This window comes from Papio anubis, chromosome 1 (assembly GCF_008728515.1).
Source record: "Papio anubis isolate 15944 chromosome 1, Panubis1.0, whole genome shotgun sequence".
In the NCBI taxonomy this organism is placed as follows: domain Eukaryota; kingdom Metazoa; phylum Chordata; class Mammalia; order Primates; family Cercopithecidae; genus Papio; species Papio anubis.
This window is the reverse complement of record NC_044976.1, coordinates 23,267,797-23,282,459: the sequence shown is the minus strand read 5'-3', so window position 1 is coordinate 23,282,459 and position 14,663 is coordinate 23,267,797. Positions and strand designations below refer to the sequence as shown.

General features: G+C 54.7%; 1 protein-coding gene across 4 annotated transcripts in view; it reads left to right on the top strand.

The window, feature by feature from the left end:
• RUNX3 (RUNX family transcription factor 3) overlaps positions 1 to 14,663 on the top strand; it is a 65,345-nt gene that overhangs the window by 42,556 nt on the left and 8,126 nt on the right. For 3 of the 4 annotated variants that reach the window (XM_009201920.4, XM_021937621.2, XM_003891342.4), the window contains one exon: positions 3,078 to 3,182. The exons of the other annotated variant lie outside the window; for it this stretch is intronic. In XM_009201920.4, the coding sequence (XP_009200184.1) occupies positions 3,078 to 3,182 (105 nt within the window). The remainder of the gene's footprint in view (positions 1 to 3,077; positions 3,183 to 14,663) is intronic. 4 annotated transcript variants of the gene reach the window in all.

The following is a 14,663-nucleotide window of genomic DNA, read 5'->3' as shown; positions in this document are numbered from 1 at the left end:
ATGCTTGAGAGTGATGCTAAATTTCAGTTAGAGGTTAGGGACAATACAGTTGTAATTTTTTCCTATCCCAGTTTTCAGGCTCGTTCAATTCTATGGAGCCAAGTTAAAAACGCCTTCTAGGCATAGTGGCTTATACCTGTAATCCCAACGCTTTGGGAGGCCAAGGCGGGAGGATCACTTGAGCCCAGGAGTTCAAGACCAGCCTGGGCACATAGTAAAAGCTTAAAAAAAAAAAGAAAAAAAAGGAAGAAGGGAGGGAGGGAGGGAGGGAGGGAGGGAAGGAAAAAAAAGTTAGCCAGGCGTGGTGGCACTCACCTGTTGTCCCAGCTACTCAGGAGGCTGAGACAGGAGGATCACGAGCCAGGGAGGTCCAGGCTGCAGTGAGCTATGATCATGCCACTGCACTCCAACCTGGGTGACATAGCAAGACCTTGTCTCAAAAAAATAAATTAAAATTAAAAATGCCTACTTCAGATAAAGTAGATAAAGTGACCAGGGAAGGCCTGACTGAGAAGGTGGGTGACCTGAAGGAGCATTTTAGTAAACTTTCAAATGCTGCTGTGGGCCCAAGGCCCTGTGACAGGGCACTGGGGCCCATTAGTCCTCCGGGACAGAGTCTGGCCCCCAGGGCTCTGGGCTGTCTGCCTAAACTCCCCATCATAACCAAGAAGGTGCTGGACAATGCTGGCAGGGTCAGAGGCTCAGGGACCCCAGGAGAGTGCTGGGCTGGTTAGAGGAGGAAGGGGTCCAGGAGAGAAATGACCTCAGAGTGAGGAAAGGCAGTAGCGGGTGGTGGGGCAGGGAGCCCGAGGCGTCTGCCTGGCACTTCCCTAGACCATCTACACTTTCTGCTTCCAGAAATCATGCAAAGTGGCCCTGTGACCTGAGAGTGGGAGACCAGGTCTGTTCTGACCTGGGGCTCCGGGGGCAAGTGCAGTCAGAATTTCCATCCCTGCCTCAGCCGGCTGCCTTAGGAAAAGGCTTCCAGAGAAGCCCCTCGTTTCCCAGTTAGAGTCACACCTCAGTGGGTCTTGAGCTTTAAATTCCCCCTGGTGTCTCAGAGGGCTTTGAGTCCTGTGGCATGGCTCCTGGCAACCTGGCTGGTTTAATTTTGTTCTGGATTCTCCTGCCTCTGGGTCTAGGCTTTTCACTTGATCAGTTGACCAACAAGTACCCGGCCATGCAAAGAGAACTGTGAGATACTGGTCTCCACCCTGAGCTTCATCTCCCACCCGCAACATGGGGATGTTGAAACCTACCTGCTTACCTTGGAGGCTTGTCAGGGGGACACCAGAGGGATGCGCTTGGGCAGCCTCCCTCGGTGACCATCCAGTGCCAGCCCTGGGGTACAGGTGAGAGTGTGAGACCATTGGCCCCTACCCACAGGGAGTTCCCAGACCTGTACGTGGGATCCAGAGGCAGGGATGGGGGATAAATCTGGCTTGGGGGATCTGCAAATCTCCCCCGCTCCCTGCCACCAATCTCACAGAGCATGAGGCTGTGGATCATAATAGAGAATAGGGTGAGAGGAGGACTTTTACCCAGACCCCTAAGCTCCCAGACACGTCAGAGAATTCACTGTAGAAAGTAGAGAGAAGACTGTTGAAAGTAAATCTTCATAAACTGCTTTCTACACGGAGAAACCTGTCTAAACATAAAACGACAGAAGAACAAGAAATAGAAGTGAAAATGAAAAACTGCCCGGTGTGCGAAGGCAAACTGTGCAGGCCGGTGCCCCCGAGAAACTGATGGCCACAAATATAGCATGGAAACTATTAACAAGCTTAATATATAGCGATTTTTAAAAGGCACTAAAACCTTCACAGGAAACTAAAAGAACATGAAGCAATAATACGTGTTGGATTATGATGGATAATAATCATATAAAAAGTTTCAGTCTCACTAGTAGTAGAAAAAAAGCCAAACAAAATCAAGAGAGTGTAAAAGATCTTCCATCTTGATAGACACGTCCCTGGGGTGTGACGCAGCCTCACACGCGAGGGTGACGACTAAATCTCTCCAGAGAGTCATCTCCCTCCAAGAGGGATCAGGGCCCGTAATATGTCCCAACCCTCTGCTGCCGTGAAATCACTCACCGCTTCTTGGAATCTATTCTAAGGAAATAAGCAGAGATGCAGGCAAAGATTTTTATAAACAGAAGGTCACTTTCATTTTATTTTAAATGGTAAAAAAAAAAAAAACAAAACAAAAAAAAAACAGTATTTTAAAAGTTTTTTCCCCTCTCAGGAATTTTGAATGGAGACTTTGGAGCCAAATGTCTATCTAAAAATAGAACAACATTCTGGAAATAACAGTTGTGTCTACAGAAGAAATGTCTGCAGCTCCCAAATCAGTCCTTTTTCAGCTCCAGCTGCACACATCAATAAGAAATTAGCAGCGATGTAAATACCCGAGAGTAAGGAGGTAGATAAATAAAAGATGAGGCTTCCTTGAGTTGAAATATTTCGCAGCCATTAAAAATGAAGTTTATGGAGTTTTAATGACGTGGGAAAGTACTTCTGATGTGATGTTAAATGAAAAAAAAAGCATGAAAATCTGTATTTTAGTAGCACTGCAACTGTGTAAATATACAAACCCATACAAAAAGAGCTGGAAGGGAAAACGCCGAATGGTAACGGTGTCAATCTCCAGCTAGTGGAACCGTGGGAGGATCTTTTCTTCTTTCTTTGTGTTTTCTATGTTCTTGAATTTTTCTACAAAGATCACCAATTACTTTCAGAAAATAGAATATACCCATCCTGCTCCCCGCCATAAAATCGTGTGGGTTTCTGAATAGAAGAGACAGCAGAAAGGCCAAGAAGCGGGGAACATAAGCCAGGGTGGCCACGGCATGGGGCAGGGAGGTGACAAAGTTGGCATCAGACCCCCCGGGCCTTGAATGCCAAGCCCAGCAGCTTGAGCTTCACCCAGAGCCCTATCTTTTGCCCAGGTTGAAAGAGGACAGAGTGCCCCTTCTTGAAAGTTAGGGCCTTCCAGGAGTAGGTACAGGTGGGAGAGCAGGGTATTGTGGAAGCTCCAGGTGCCAACTGCCTGCCTCTATCCCCCACTCTCCCCAGGGAAGAGTTTCACCCTGACCATCACTGTGTTCACCAACCCCACCCAAGTGGCCACCTACCACCGAGCCATCAAGGTGACCGTGGACGGACCCCGGGAGCCCAGACGTAAGTGCCACCAAGCCCCTGAGCCCCTGCATGGGGGAGGAGGGTCCAGTGCGGGAAGGACGGCAGCTAGGTCAGACAGATGGAGCCCTCCTGGGGGTTTGCAGTCCTTGGCTCTGTGCCCCCACACACTGCGTGCCTGCTGGCAAACCCCTAAACCATCTGGGCTTAGCATGAGTCTGTGGGAGGCCAGTAAGGAGGCCGGGAGTGGAGATGACTGTCCGTGGAGACTGCTGAGGGAGTCCAGGAAAGGAAAAGGATGGAGAAAGCTTTCAGATGTGGCATTTGTGGGGTGCTTGTGTGTTTCTAGATGGAACTTGGGCCAGACTTGCTTTACTGTGCCCCCAGCTTCTCTGCCGGTGGCTGAGAGATGGGTGGAGGGCAGGAGTGATCAAAAGTCAGGGGCTGGCCTGGATGTGAGGCCAGGTCTCTTCCTTGGAAACTGGGTCTTTGAATCTTAGCGTGTGACTCGCTCAGGTCACCCAGAGCCCTGGCACCCGGACCCTACGAGCAGGGAGTTCTGGTCCCTCAAAGCAAGTTTGTGTTTAATTCTCTCTGCTTGCTGAAGGTCAGATTAAGGCTGGGGAAGTGGGAGGGTGGGCCGAGGCTCTGTGTCCGCAGAACGAATGAGTGAATGAATGAAACAGAGCCAGCCAGCTTCCTGAGCTCCATCCACCTCCCCGAGGCATTTTTCAGCTTGGTGCACTGAGGGTTGGCCTGCCCCTCTCTTTCTCAGAAATGTGACCCTTTGCAGTTTAGAAGTCACTATTGAATGGGATCTTTGGGACAGCAGAGCCAGAGGGGTCACCCAAGTTCTAGTGAGGAGAGAATCCAGGCCTGAGGGAGTTGGGTACCTGAATAGGACCTAATGCTGTGCAAGGTGCAGGGAAGCGCGCCAGGCTTCAGTCTTCCCAGACGCAAGATTCTAGGCTGAGCAGGCCTGGGGCAGGAGGCCTCGCCCTGGGCTGGCCCCTCCCTTCTTGGGAGTCAGCTGGGCCTGGCACCCCATCATCCAATTCCTGGGCCCATCCCAGCATCTGGCCACTTGGGAAAGGCTTGGAGCTGAGCCCAGCAGACCTGGAAGAGTCTCTCTCCAGGGCTCTCAGGGTCACCTCTGCCAGCCCTGAGCCCCTGCACACATCCTCAGGCCTGCACGGTCAGCTCCCAGCCAGCACTTGCTCTGACCACACTCCTGCCGGTTCCTTCCTGCTGAGATCAGACATGGACCAGCCCATGCTCTTGGCCTTGGGTTTCATGACCCTAGGCAAGTCATGTCTTCTTTGTGGCCTCAGTTTTGTCATCTGAGAACTGGATCAGTAACTCCCAGAGTCTCAAGGCAGTGATGGCTGGGAAGCCCTCGTGAGCCGTAAACCACCATAGTGCAGAGAGCAGGTTGTGAGTCAGCCTTCCTGGCTGTGGGACCTTGGGCTAGTCATCTCCATGCCTCAGTTTCCTGAACTGAAAAATGAGATTCACACAAGCAGCTACCTCATGATGCTATTGCGAGGAAACAATGGCTAACTCTATAGAAATCTCTTAGCGGTGGGGGTTGGTGGGTAATCCGTCACTTTAGCCAGGGCTGTTATCTGCAGTGTGACCTAGGGCAAGTCACTGACCTCTCTGGGCCTCAGCTCCCTCCTCCATGAAGTGTGATGATGCCACCCACCCTGCGGGCCTGGAGGTCGGGGCGACGAGTGGACAGCACATGGCCATAGCACAGAGGGGTCCCATGAGTCACTGGGTCCGCAGCGTTCTGTTGTCCTCAGTACCCAGCCCCCTTCCTGCACTCCTACCACCACCATTAGTCAACGGTGAGCTCTCCCATGGGCAGCAGCTGGGTGGCTGCCTTGGTAATAGAACTGCAGGCATCAAGTCTCCATTGAAGGAGGTGGCAGGGTCAGCATGGGCAGGAGCCACAGTTGGGCTCAGGGTGGGGATGTGGCACTCAGGAGCCACTCCAGAAAGAGGGGAGCACCCAGTTGGTAGATGCTCGGGATAGGGGTCTTGAGGCTTGGTGGGAAGATCCCAAGGGACCGAGCAAGGTTGGCACCTCTGACAGCCCTCCATGCTCAGCTCAGCCCACCCCAGAGCCACCCACTCTGCCCTGCTGGGGCCCCTGGATGAGCGTGGAGACTCAGCCCTGCCTATGGGAGATTCCAGTGGAATCCCCTGCCTGCTCTTCCCTGCCTGGGTCTCCCAGACCTGAGATGGCCCTTTCTGGGGTGAGCTGGGAGGTAGAGGGGTGACTCAGGATGAGGCAACAAGAGGGAGGGACAGAGGCTGGGTCTGGAGACCCGTGGCATCAGAGGCCAGGCTTGCTGCACCACCTGCGACAGGTGGCCTCCCTCTCTGGGCCCCGGCAGGGGCTGGATCAATGGTTTTATTTACAGAACAGAGCAGAGATGGGGTGCCGGGGGGGGGGCAGCCTACTAGGTCCCCCATCCTTAGGACCTGCCTGCTCCAGTCCCTGGCATATCCTGGCCCTGATATCAGGTGCCCCCCATACCCTGGGTTGCAGCCCCATTCCTTTGTCTTTGACCTTGGACAAATCCTTGGCCTTTCTGGTCCTCAGTGTCCCCATCTATAAGAGTGAAGGGACCAGCTCGGTGGCTCCTGGTCACTGAGCAACCTCCTCCCTTGTGCCAGGCCCTGTGCAAAGTCCCCATTAACTGCTCTGCTGGGCAGCCCCAGGAGAAGATAGAGGCCAGGGCGTAAAACCTCTTGCCCACAGTGACCGTCAGCACACCCTGGGGGCTCCGACCGGGGGCTCCAGGAAGTGAGGGCCACTTGGAAGGGCCTTTTCGCCTCAGTGCGCTCAGCTGTCAAATGCATGGTATTGGTGTCTGCCTCGGGGAGTCGCTGTGAAGGTTGACTGGGTTGACCATGGCCTGGCCCCAGGAAGTGCCCCACAGCCTTCGTGGGTTGTTACAGGCCTTTTGTGCTCCTGGACTTCCTTTCTCAGCTTTTTTCCTGTTTTGCCACCTCCGACCCTCTGAAATCTGAGCCTGCTGTGGGGTGAAGTGGGAGTAGGGGCTGGTCCTGGAAGCCAAGGACTGGGAATCTGTAGATCCCTGAGGCCGGCTGTGGGTTCTGTGGCCAGGTCGTTCCCCTCTGGTGCCCTGCAGAGCGTGCCCGGCCTGCAGCCAGGTGGCCAGCTGGGTTTGAAGGCTGGCTTGGTGGCTTCCTGCCTGTGTGGCCTTGGTTTCTGAGGTTCTCAGTGCTGGTGTCCCTCAGAGTCACTGGGGGCTGGTTAAGAAGCAGGTTGCTGAGCCGGGTCCAGGATCCCAGCAGGAGGGGCTGCGACACCTGGCAAGTCTGGCATGGACCACGGTGGGGGAACGGACCTCACTCCCACCTAGCCTGTGCCCGCCCGTTACCCCCTGCCCTCCCTCCCACACCCTGCTCTGGCCACCCTGGCCTCCTGGCTGGTCTTTGAACTTGCCAAGGACACTCCTGCCTCGGAGGCCTTTGCACTGCTCTTTTTTCTACCTGGAACACTCCTCCCCGGACACCCCCAGATGCATGGCCCACTCCTTCACACCCTAAAGCCTCTGCACTTCTCAGCAGCGCCCCTGTTTCAAGTGGCACACACACACAGCCTTCCTCACCTCTCCCCTTTTCCTTCCTGGCTTTAAGGTCACCCCGAGCACTTACCACTACCACCTTCTAAGGTGCTACCTAGTTCGATAATTTGTTTCCTTTGTTATTCATTGCTCCCATTTTGTTTTGTTTTGTTTTTTGAGATGGAGTCTTGCTCTGTTGCCCAGGCTGGAGTGCAGTGGCAAGATCTCGGCTCACAGCAACCTCCACCTCCCAGGTTCAGGAGGTTCTCTTGCCTCAGCCTCCCGAGTAGCTGGGATTACAGGCACACGCCACCACGCCCAGCTAATTTTTGTATTTTTAATAGAGCCAGGGTTTCACCATGTTAGCCAGGCTAGTCTTGAACCCCTGACCTCAAGTGATCCGCCCACCTCAGCTTTCCAATGTGCTGGGATTACAGGCGTGAGCCACTGTGCCCAGCCCCCTATTGTTTATGCTCTACAAGGGCAGAGTTCTTTTCTCTGGTTTGCCAGGCCTTGGTATAGCTAGACCCCGGGAATGCAGGCAGGAGCCCTTCATAGCTGCTCCATAAATCGTTGATGAATAAGCAAATGATTCATTAATGTCATTTCGGGTAGTGCGAAGTCCTATGAAGAAAAACAAAGCTAGGAGAAGGAGTGGAGGGTGCAAGGAATGGGACAAGGGGTGGGGCGGGGAGGCCGCCTGAAGAGGTGACCTTCAAAGGTGGCCTCCAGGGGCCTGAGGTGGGCAGCCAGCAGAGTGGCTGCCGAGGGTTTGGCGTGGGCAGGAGGAGTGACCCTAAGCCCACAGTTGGGCCTTTGAGGGCCTTAGAGTTTCTGCAGTTTCTTCCTGGGCCGAGGAGAGGCAACTGCTCCAGGTCCCTGGCTCCCAAGACCCCCACAACCTCCAGGAGTATCCGCTGGGCCAGGAGCAGGGGAGGGGAGTCTGCCCAGCAGGAGGGAAGGGGTTAACCACAGACCTCCCGGATTCTCCTAATCAACCCCAGGCCGCTGGAAGCCCCACTTGCAGCCCCGGGAGGGAACCGCTGGCCTCCCTGCCCGCTGGCCCCCGGCCAGCCCGTTTCCCTGCCCAGCCACCGACCCGGCTTTCATCTGCTCACAGGGGGCCGATTCACAGCAGACCACCCCAGGCCCGGCACCCGCCTGCGATTCCGCGAGGCTGTTAAGAGTCGGGTGTAAATCTCCTGACAGGCCGCAGAGCCGGCCTCGGGCCCGGCGCCCCACCCTGCTGCTGGGCAGACAGTGGCTGCTGTGTCTGGGTCACAGCCGCACCAGGCGGCCAAGAAGGCTGCCGAGTGGCTTCAGATGGGTGAAGGGCCTGGTCATTGGAGCCCACACTGTCCCCAGCCCACGATGCTGTTCCTGTGGCCCTGCCCGACTCTGCTTCTTCCAAGAGGCTGGACACTGAGCTGGCCTCTTGCCTGTCGGACCTTACGGCCAGGTGACCCAGCTCTTCTCTCGTGGAGGTCTTGGGAAGCGATGACCTTAGCAGCTGGGCTCCGTAGAGTGTGTGGCCTTTCCTGGTTTGAATCTCAGGGGTGCCACACACCGTGTGACCTTGGCTGTGTGCCTCCACTTTTCCATCTGTAAAACGGGGGTGATAGTCACAGCCTATCAGAGGGATGAGACCCTTGGAGACGAAATGCATAGCCCACCTTGCACAGTGCCTGGCACATCATGGATGCCTGCTAAAATGGTTGCCACTCCTATCATAGAGGCTTGTGTTGGGCCTGCATGGAGGCAGGGGGTAACCCTGATGGTCTCTTGGTTTCTCCAGAGGCACCTGGTGGGGGTGGGACCCCAGGCTGGCCAGGCTGGTGGTGGTGAAGGATTCCCTGGGGACAGTGGTAAAGGAGCCCCAACCCAGAATCCAGCCCTGGTCCTCTAGCTCCCACACTGTGTGACCCTGGTGAGTCCCCAGCCTGGCTGGGGCCCAGCATTCCTGCCCCCTCTTTGGCCTTTATCATATGCCTGTGAGGTTGGTCACCCCCACTGCACAGATGCGTCAAAAAGGAGCTGTTTGCCTAGGAGCAGATGGCCAAGTCAGAATGGGAGCCCAGAACACCTTCCTCGAAGGCCAAGGCCTGGCGGGCTGTGTCATTGTTGAAACCTTTCCTGACCCTCGGGGGTTAAAGGTGTGATCTGCATTTTGCAGATGAGACAGCTGAGGCCCAGAGGGCAAGAGTGACTTGCCCAAGACCATGACCACGGGTGGGTGAGAGCTGCCTGGTATGAGCTTGGGGCCGCTGGGTCCTTGGGAGGGGAAGGCTGGGATCTGCCCTCCATAAGTGAGGGCTGTAGGCACTAATCCAGGCCATGCTGGAGTTGCTGTGTGATCTGAGCCCAGCAGCTGGAGGCTGACAGCAGCCAGGACAGGCCCTGAGGGCCAACACGGGGCTTTCCCCAGCTGTCTCCATCCTCTGCTTTTAAAAACATGTGGCCTGTCCTCCAGCTCGTCGGCACCCTCAGGGGTTAGACAGTATGATAACCACTTTACAGATGTGGAAACTGTGGTCCGGAGGCAGAGAGGGACTTGGTGGGCTAGAGCAGGGTTTGACTGGAAATTGCACTCTCAACCCTGAGCTTCAGAGCAGGGAAGGGCCCCTGGTGGAGTCCACTGAGACCTTCTCATCTTCCTCTCCCAAGTCTTATTCTCCTGGGCCTGAACACAGCGGCTCTGGGCCCTGGGGCTGGACGGGGCCCTAACACCTATTGTGGAGTCCTGATGGTCAAAACACAGGCTCTAGGGAGAGCAGGTGGCCATGTGTCTTCTGCATGACCTTGAGCTCACTGGCTGTCCAGAGCCTCAGTTTTTTCACCCATATGATAGGATGGTGGCAGACGTTACTTAAGAGGATGTTGCAAGGCGAAACAAGACAGTGCGTGCCAGCAGCTTAGATGCTGCAGTGGAGGAAGCGCCTAGGGAGCATCTGCTGCCGTTTTGATGACTTCCACTCCTGCTGGCCACTGCTTTAAAGGGCAGTCCTAGCCTGCAGAGGTGCAATGGGGGCTCTCTTGTGGGAGAAAGTGGGCTTCCTGGAGGAGGGGCTCCTGGACTGGGCTTCACAGGACAGGAAAGCATTGCTGGCAGAGGCTGTCCTGAGCTGAGGCTCTGAAGACTCGGAGGCAGAGACTATTCGAGAAATACTACGAACAGCAGCAGCAGGAAGAAGTGGTAGTGGGCGGGCCCTGGGGCCAGCAGCCTGGCCTTCTTTTCTTTTTGGAGCCCCTCTGACCACCGACTGATCTTTGCTACCTTAAATCAGCGACTTTCAAAAGGAAGAGGCCTCAGTGGGCAGACTGTACAGATGGGAAACTGAGGCGTACCAGGACTGGGCCCCAAGTGACGGAGTGGGTTAGGGCCAGAGCTCCCCACGCAGCTCTCGCTCTGGGTAACTGAATGAAAGAGGCTTTTTCTGAAGGCCATCTTCTTTCCTCAGGCACAGGAACTTCTGTCCTCTTCCCAGTGTGAGGGCCCCAGCCCCGTGGCTCTGAGACTCTCTGGCGCCCTGGCCACGTGGGGCCGCCTTGGCTCCCCTCTGCCCCTCCCTGGCAGTGGCTCCAGCGTTCCACAGTAACAAGGAAGCAATTTCCAAAGTGCTGCTGGACTCCCCTCCTCCGGGAAGTCTGCCCTGTGGAGGGCAAGGGAGCATATGGCGGGAGCATGGGTTCTGGGGTCAGATTACCTGACCCGCAGCCTGGGTCCTGGAACAGCCGCTCAGCGTCGGTCTCATGGTGAAGCCTCAGTGGCCCCTTCTGAACAATGGGAACAAAAGGGAAAGTGTCAGGAAAAGAGCCCTGGGCTTGGAGTCAGGGGACCCGGGTATGAATCCTGCTTTGCTGCTCATGCTCTGTGTCCCTCACATGACTTTGGCATCCTGGCCTCCACACCCCAGTCTCCAGCATGGGGATGATAGTTCTGCTTCCTTTGGGCATGAGCAGAGATAAAAGCGATGGTCATGATGGTGGTGACCCATGTGGCTAGAAAGTGTCCACACCTTAGGCCAGCACCTCAACCCACAAAGACAGTGTGATGGGGACACCGCAGCTTGGGGTAGGGGAAGGGAGTGTGACTTGAGTGAGACCACCAGACTACAAGTGGCAGGACCCGTCCTCGAACCCAGGCTGGCTGTGAACCCCGCCCTCTTCCGCCAGGCCGCGGGAGTAACCGTAAACACTCTGTGTACACTGTGTGACTCAGAAACAGGGGACTTTATTCTCCTGTGACGAAAGTGACAAGGCCTGAGGTTTTGCACCAGCCCTGTTGGCTCCCTTCAAGCTTGTGGCTGACTAAGACACCCAGATCCTTTGCACTCAGGCTGTCGTCGGATCAGTCTGTGGTCCCCACATCCACATGGCGGGCTTCATGCCTGTTAAGATTCTTCTGCTTACTTGTCCCCCAGCTCATCCACATCTCCCTGCCATTTCCAGTGGCCTCAGGAGCAAGGACAACATTTCCTCCAAGCCCTGTTAGGGCTGAAGACTGGGTCTGGAATTGGAAGCTCTGGCTGTACTGGGCCTGCCCTCCTCAGGGTAGCAGTCAGGTGCCTTCCAAAAGGCACCCCTTCCCCATCTGCCCCAGGCCCCACCCATCCCACTTGCCCCATCCCACTTGCCCCATCCCCAAGGGCATCTGAGTTTGCAGCCCCCAGCTGAACTTGCCCCCAGGCCATGTTTTCCCCTTTGTTGCCAAGGGTCCCGGGAGGCAGCAGTGGGGGACCTGGCCAGAGACCAAATGGTCTTATTCCTGCCACCAAGTGGCCCATGGATTCCTGGTCTGGGGCCTCATTGAAGGAGAAGGTGGGGCTCCCTGTTCTTGGTGACTGGCTGAGCCCCTGTGGCTCCCAGGCCCCCTGCTTTCTTTCTGAGGCTCCCAGATGCCCGTTCAAGCTTCCAACACGGATGTGTAGGGAGCTTGGGGGCCTACAAGTACCAGAATCCATTGCATTCCCATTCTGAAAATCAGAAAATCAGGCCCACGCGAGGCCTCAGGCTCTGTCCCCTCATGCCCTACAGTGGTTGACAGTCTTTTCCCACTTTTCGAGTCCCCAGGAATCACATGTCCAGGCCCCAGGAAGCGCAGTGAGTTCTCTTTTACCTCCCATCTACATCTTGCCTCTTCTCCCTCTGCCAATCTAGAAAATGCACACATCACTCTAGACCCAAGGCCTTAGGCAAACCTTCTCTTCCCCCTCAGCCCCTTCCACATCTTTTTTTTTTTTTTGAGATGGAATCTTGCTCCGTCACCCAGGCTGGAGTGCAGTGGTGCAATCTTGGCTCACTGCAACCTCCGCCTGCCGAGTTCAAGTGATTCTCCTGCCTCAGCCTCCCGAGTAGCCGGGATCACAGGTGCCCACCACCATGCCCAGCTAATTTTTGTACTTTTTTTTAGTAGAGATGGGGTTTCACCATGTTGGCCAGGCTAGTTTCAAACTCCTGACCTCACTCAGGTGATCCGCCCGCCTCGGCTTCCCAAAGTGCTGGGATTACAGATGTAGCCACCATGCCCGGCCCACACCTTCTTTTCTAAAGGGTCCCAGGTCCAGGAAATCCCACCCTCTGCTCCACGTGTGACCTCCGACAAGCTTCCTCGCTTCTCTGCAGTTGCAGTTCTCTTACTTGTAAAAGAGGGCCTGGCCACCCTGCCTGCCTGGCAGCCTCCCTCCAAGTCATGTGAGGCAGAATGGTTGTGACCATGTTAGGGTTGATCAGCCGAACCCCGGAGTGCACAGTCCTCCAAGGGAGCGGTCCTTTCCTCAGGTCAGCCCTGGAGAAGCCGCAGCCACTTGGGGGGTGTGAACAGGGACGTTCCGGGGAGCGTGGTGTGTAAGGGAACTAAAGGGGAAGCTGAAAGTGTGAGTGGAGGGGACAGCGGAGTGAACTGTACCTCCAGTGGCCAGCAGGAAGGAGGGATAGCAGTGTCATCCTCACCATTTTGCAGATACTGAGTTTGAGCTCCAAGGTGTGCTACTAAAAAAGCAAGTTACAGAATGACATGCCCAGGCTGAGACCGTTCAAGGGAGTTCCATGAGAAACTCAGTCTGCGTTTTCCATTCCTGGAAGACGAAAATGTCTGGAAAGAAACTGGTCACGGTGGGGACTCTGGAGAGGAGCTTAGAGGGGTGGAAACAGCCTTATCTGTAATGCTTTTATTTTTGTAAATATTCGTATGTTGCTTGTGAAATGTAAAATTAGTAATTAAAAAAGTGTGTGTGGCAGGGGAGGTCCCTGCAAGCTTGACGTCACTCCGGAAGTGTCCCTCGGCCTCAGCAGGCTGCAGGAGGGTGGGGGCCTGGCCACCTTGACCCTCCCAGCACCTCTGAGCCCTCGGATGTGAGACTGGGATTCTTCCTGTGTGGGCTCTGGCAGATAGGGAGTGGGAAATGCTGGCAGTTTTCTCCAGGTGTGACATCTCGTCCCTGACCCCAGCTTCCAGGCACAGATGGCCGTCTAGTCCCTCACGCAAGCCCCCTACACCTCTGGCCAGCATCCTGGTGGAGTTTTTTTCTGCCGGAAGCCCAGAGAGAAGGCATGTTCTGGGGATCCCTGAGTGACTTAGGGCTGGAAAAGCCTGCAGTCCCATCCTGGGGCCACCTCCCATTGTTCTTGTAGACATGGGACACAGTGTGCAAGGCAGGCTGGGATGCTGGGAGGCAGAGGTGGGCAGTGCTCCCGGGTTCTCTCCCTGCCTCCCTTGGGGGCATGAGCCACTGTCTCATGTCTGTTGCCTCGGTTTCCTTTTTTAGATCTAGGGCCCTCGTTCTGTTGCCCAGACTGGAATGCAGTGGTACAATCAGCTCACTGCAGCCTCCACCTCCTGGGCTCAAGTGATCCTCCTGCCTCAGTCTTCCCAGTAGCTGGGCTACAGGCTTGTGCCACCCCACCTGGCTAAGTTGTTTTTTTTTTTTTCAAATTTTTATACAGACAGGGGTCTCAATAGTTGCCCAGGCTGATCTCGAACTCCTGGGTTCAACTGATCCTCCCACCTCAATCTCCTGAAGTGCTGGAATTATAGGCGTGAGCCACTGTACCTGGCCGTCAGTTTCCTCCTCTGCTAAACAGTGTGTTGTAGAGGTTTAGATCACCGCGTGTTATAGAGGTTTAGATCAATGCTGTTATAGAGGCTTAGATTAATGTGTGTTAGAGTTTGATCACTGCGTGTTGTAGAGGTTTAAATCACTGCGTGTTGTAGAGGTTTAGATCACAGTGTGTTGTAGAGGTTTAGATCACTGCATGTTGTAGAGGTTTAGATCACCGGGTGTTGTAGAGGTTTAGATCACCGGGTGTTGTAGAGGTTTAGATCACCGGATGCTGTTGAGGTTTAGATCACCGGGTGTTGTTGAGGTTTAGATCACAGTTGTTGTAGAGGTTTAGATCACAGTGTGTTGTAGAGGTTAGATCACCGCGTGTTGTAGAGGTTTAGATCACCGCGTGTTGTAGAGGTTTAGATCACCGCGTGTTGTAGAGGTTTAGATCACTGTGTGTTGTAGAGGTTTAGATCACCGTGTGTTGTAGAAGTTTAGATCACTGCGTGTTGTAGAGGTTTAGGTCACCGGGTGTTGTAGAGGTTTAGATCACCAGGTATTGTAGAGGTTTAGATCACAGTGTGTTGTAGAGGGTTAGATCACAGTGTGTCGTTGAGGTTTAGATCACCGTGTGTCGTTGAGGTTTAGGTCACCGGGTGTTGTAGAGGTTTAGGTCACTGTATGTTGTTGAGGTTTAGGTCACCGGGTGTTGTAGAGGTTTAGGTCACTGTATGTTGTTGAGGTTTAGGTCACCGGGTGTTGTAGAGGTTTAGATCACCGTGTGTTGTAGAGGTTTAGATCACAGTGTGTTGAGGTTTAGGTCACCGTGTGTTGTTGAAGTTTAGGTCACCGGGTGTTGTAGAGGTTTAGGTCACCGG